At 38.3% G+C, this 4,837-nt stretch overlaps 1 protein-coding gene across 1 annotated transcript; it reads right to left on the bottom strand.

Annotated features, from left to right (window-relative positions):
* Positions 1–363: 363 nt before the first annotated feature.
* On the bottom strand, positions 364–4,206 carry LOC103207590 (vigilin-like). Its single transcript, XM_007953243.1, is given in 2 exon segments — positions 364–3,157; positions 3,362–4,206. Coding segments are annotated over 2 exon segments (3,639 nt in total).
* Positions 4,207–4,837: the final 631 nt, after the last annotated feature.

Genomic DNA, 4,837 nt, shown 5'->3' with positions numbered 1-4,837 from the left:
AGCATTTTTGAAGTCAAGGAGATTTATGCCATGGGGTGATGACACAGATGTTGTCTCCTTGCCACACTTTATATCTCAGAATGAAAATTAAGTGAATAATCACAAACTAAGCACACCATGTAATTCAGGAAGTGGTACTTGTTTAATATGTTAATGAGCTACATTTAAAAATGGATAGTCTATCCAAAAGAAATGTCAAGCACAGGCACTACGTAGAAATTAGACATTAAATTGTTAATTACTGTACATACAGAGAATTGAGCAGTTCTATTTCACTATGAACTATTTTGGAGTGTTTAAGGAGGGAGGTACTGGAGACAAAGGTATAATAAATTTGCATATTATTCAGCAGTTGGGTCAATTTTACGGCATTTTCAGGTCAACTGTCTGGACAGATTTCCGGTTTTTTCTTTTCTTTCTTCTTCTTCTTTTTTTAATCGTTGTTTGCATTTCCAAGGGAGACTCAGGAGCCACCTCATGCTGGAAACTGGCAAACTCTTCACAGCTGTTTATGCTACAGGTTTTTGGACTTGCACTTGCAGTACAGGGAGCATCTTTTATTGCAGAACTGTTGGATGAAGCGTTAGATACTTCACATGGAGAGATCCCTTTCATTTGCTTTTGCCGAGACTCGTGCTTTCTGACAACAGCCAAATAATGTTCCTCAAGAGTGAGGATGTGATCAATTGCTTTTGTGACTTTATCAGGAAGTCCAGTCACAATGACCAAGTTTGGATCTTTGGCCCATACTGGAGGGAAATGGATATCTACTTGGAATTGATTCATGATTTTATTAATGGCCTTCCCGTGGAAGCCAATAATATGGCCATGAACACAGTGGTTTAGTGAGATTTCCTCACTAACTGTTCTTTCAAATTTATGCACCAACTTCATTATTGCATCACGGGCAGCAATGATATTGTGTTTATATCCAGTGATAATGATTTGGTCCTGTGTATCATTACTCTCTTTCCTTGGAAAATGGACGCTAACTTCATGTTCCAAACAAATCTGTGCAATAACTAACCCCTGTTGACCAATGATCTTGGGGTGCTATTTGGGGTCTACTGTGAAGCTCAGTTTAAAATTTCTTAATGCTTGATCTTCTATTTCAGCTTGTAAAGCCACAACTCTTTCTAGTAACCTAGCCTTGGCTTGTTCAACATTTGCCGCAAGACCAGTGATACAAACATTATTAGATTGCAATCCGGCTGCTGAGACTTGTATATTAACTTCAAACTCATCCATAATCTTATGTATCTCTCTTCCTTTCTGGCCAATGATGTAGTGGTGAAGGTCAAAGGGCACATCTACTTCAGCAGTTACAGGAATTAAAGCCACAAGGGCTTCCATGGCTGCTTCACACTTTTCCTTTCTACCTACAATATATATAGTGTCACATTTATGTGGAGAAATAGAATCAGCCTCTTTAGAGTTCCAATTCCCAATGTCTTCTTCATCTTCCCAAGCAGCTGGCTCTATATTACTGACTGGCTTTTCCTCTCTGTCTGGGAATTTGATTTCAACATTATAATCGCTACTGATTTGTCGGACTCGGGAATACATTTGTCCCATGACAAAATGATGGAACTTTTGGGGAATAACATATTCTGTTGTGACTTGGGTATGCAAATTGCCAATAATTTCCTGGATTCTTTTCTTGGCTGCCTCCACACAGAGTTTTGCTCCTTTGATTGTGACACTGTTCTTTTTTTCTGAATATGGAAAATTAATAATCACACCACCATACTCCTCACTCATCTCTCGTAAAACCTGGCCCCTTCTCATGGTAAAGTGACGGTGGTACTTGGGATTTACCAGGATGTGGTCCTCCACAAGATTGTCTAGGTTCTTAATTAGAACCTCTAGCTCCTTTTGTGCATCTTTAACAGCCTCCTGTGTCCCAGTAATAGTTACCAGTTCTGGATCCTTATCTTCATTGATAGGGAAAATAACACATGCTCCAGTGTCATGAGAGATTTTGGGAACATTGCCACCATTTTTACTCATGAGGAATTTGTGATACTGTGGTTTGACATGGAGGCCCACACTATAACTCTTGCATTTTTTTTCTTCTGCTAGTTGCAGCAGCTTATTCTTAGCCTTCTCAATAATTTGGGCAGGTCCCCTAATAATGACTTGTGGAAGATGTGAGCTGTGTCTTGTGAAGTGAATGGAGATCCCTCCACATTCTTCCATGATTGAATCAATCAAACAGTCATTGGGATCTACAAGGACTTTATGGAGCCTGGAAGGAATAGAGAATTTCACCTCTGACATAGTGTTCATATCATTCTGCATGGAAAGAATCCAGTTATAAGCTACTTCACAGTTCTCCCGTTTTCCACTGATAACAATATTCTCTGAGTTGCTACTTGCTGATGGAAGATGAATTTTGGTGTTGGTTGCTGCACGGATACGGTTGATTTTGACACCTCCTTTTCCAATGATATCCTTGTGAAGCCTTTTGAATACGGGAATAGTTATGGAATAGCTATTTTCTGTAAGGTCTGTCACCATGTTATCAAAATATTTTGTGCATTCCTCTAATTCATATTTGGGCCCTCTGAGTTGGACAATGTCACTCTTTTGTGCTCGATCAGGAAAATTAATCGTAACTTCTGGGAATTTCTTACGGATATCACGAATCCGTTGACCTTTCTTGCCAATGATTGTGTGATGAAATCTTTGCTCAATAATTAAGTCTTTGCTCTGCTCATTTTCCACATAAGCAGCCAGTTCCATAAGTTCTCTCTTAGCCTGTTGGACGCAATGAGATTCTCCTTCAATTCTGATCAAGTTATTCTTTTCAATTTCAGGAAGGATTAGCACAGAAACTTTATTTTTCTCTTTAATTTGGTTTATGATGACACCATTCTTCCCTATCAGATATCTGTGAAACTTATAGTCAATACTGATCTCTTCATAATTCATCCTGTCAGTCAGATCTTTGACGATGACCTCAAGTTGTTCTCGAATGTAATTCACATCTCCTCTAGGTCCCTTTATGATAATCGTATCATCTGTAGTAAACTCTACAAAAACCCTTGGTGTGTTTTGAGTTATTCTCGATATATTTTGACCGTTTTTACCAACAATAAATCTATGAATCCAGGAAGGTGCAGAAATTGAGGAAATAGTGTAACCCGTGGCTTTTGAACAGACCTTACTAAATGCCCTCTCTGAGCTTTCAGGCTCTCCTTCGAGTGTCTCAGAATCTGACATGCACTCTAAGGGTAGGATTTCTATTGAAACTCCAGTATTTTCCAGGATTTCCTGCAAACAATTGCTCATAGGCCCTATAGTACACCTGTGTTGACATTTCATCTCCACAGCTCTGGCTGTTGTTTTCTTTTTGGTATCCTCAAAAAACTCCTTTACAGGAACCACAGACTGATACAGCTTTTGCTTCTTTCCAGTAAACACTACCTCTGTGTGGTTGGCACTAGGTGGTGCAATATGTATATATGCCTCTTCTTCCTGCATGGTTTTGTCAACAGTCCTACTGTATGACCATGAAACAAAGGGATGACACAACTTTTCCATATATAGCCTCTCTACAGCACACTTGTCTTGTTCAGTAGACATAAGAAAAACATCCTGTGCCTCTTCCTTTGTACTTCCTTTGGTGCCAGCTTTGGTGATCCAGTTTTGCTGGTTATCAGTACGTAGCATTTGCATGTTGGTAGCACTTTGTTCCAAGGCTTCCAGTTTTTCCCTTGTCTTGCCTCTGGGAATGGAATCTGTAGTCGAAACTTCTTCCTGAAACTGGGAAAGAATCATCTGAGCTTCTCTAACAGTTTCTGGTTTACCAGAGACTCCAATGTAGAGGCCTTGGTCTTTGACCAACGTTAATTGTTGTAGATTGGCTCCAGTCCTTTGCATGATATCTTCACAGAATTTTGTCCATCTACCTTCATCAAACTGATTCCGACACTTTCTCTCCTCCAGAGGTACAAAAACAATTTGAGAAATGATTGAGTTTGAACTTCTAGGTTGAATATTACTGCTCAAGGATCCAGCAGGTTTCTGAGCATTTTCTAAAAAAGTTATTTTGTCCAGGAGTTGAGAGACTTCGTCCCTATAGACAGATGTGCCCAGTTCCTCTTCTGACCTTAATAAAGCAGTAACATAATTTTCTTTCTGAATGTACTTGCTTTGGTGCTCAGCAATGTTTCCTTCATTCAAATTTTCTTCAGAGCTCATGGTTGATTTTCAATTAGATGTAATCCGGAGATGTTGTAGTCAAAAGGTCAGCAGCTGGAATATTCCTTGCGTATTACTGTAAGGGAAGAATAAGTATTTTAAATATGCAATTACTTTCCAAATTAATCAATAAACTCAAAAACTAAAAAATAAAGTCTTAATATTTATACAACTTGACAACATAATCTAAAGTTTCTCTACTTTAATGAGAGTACAAAGACAAGGCTCAAAATGGAGGACTGTGAGGAAATAATCACTATTTTGCTAAAAGATTAGTGCTTAGTCTTTATTGTTATCACAGTCATCAAATCTCATTTTGCCAAAGCCAGTGTCATTATATTTTAACCTTTAGCAATGCTTTTCACTGTAAACTGCAAACTACTTTTACAAAAATCTAATTTTCTTGTCTCCAATTATACCACATTTACCAGAGTTTACTGTTTTTCTACAATACCTTTACTGAGGAGTAGTTTATAGACATTAAAATTCATCCAGCTTGTATATACAATTCTATGATTTTTAGTAATTAGTATTGTGCAACCACTAATACCACAATACAGTTTTAGAATTTTCCCATCACGCCACTGAGATCTCTCATGCTCATTTCCAGTCAATCCCCATTCTATCCTCA

Source organism: Orycteropus afer, unplaced genomic scaffold (assembly GCF_000298275.1).
Source record: "Orycteropus afer afer isolate SDZICR_OR568_19922 unplaced genomic scaffold, OryAfe1.0 scaffold00379, whole genome shotgun sequence".
NCBI classification, from domain to species: domain Eukaryota; kingdom Metazoa; phylum Chordata; class Mammalia; order Tubulidentata; family Orycteropodidae; genus Orycteropus; species Orycteropus afer.
Note: the sequence above shows the minus strand (reverse complement) of the source record. Positions and strands in the feature narration are given on the sequence as shown.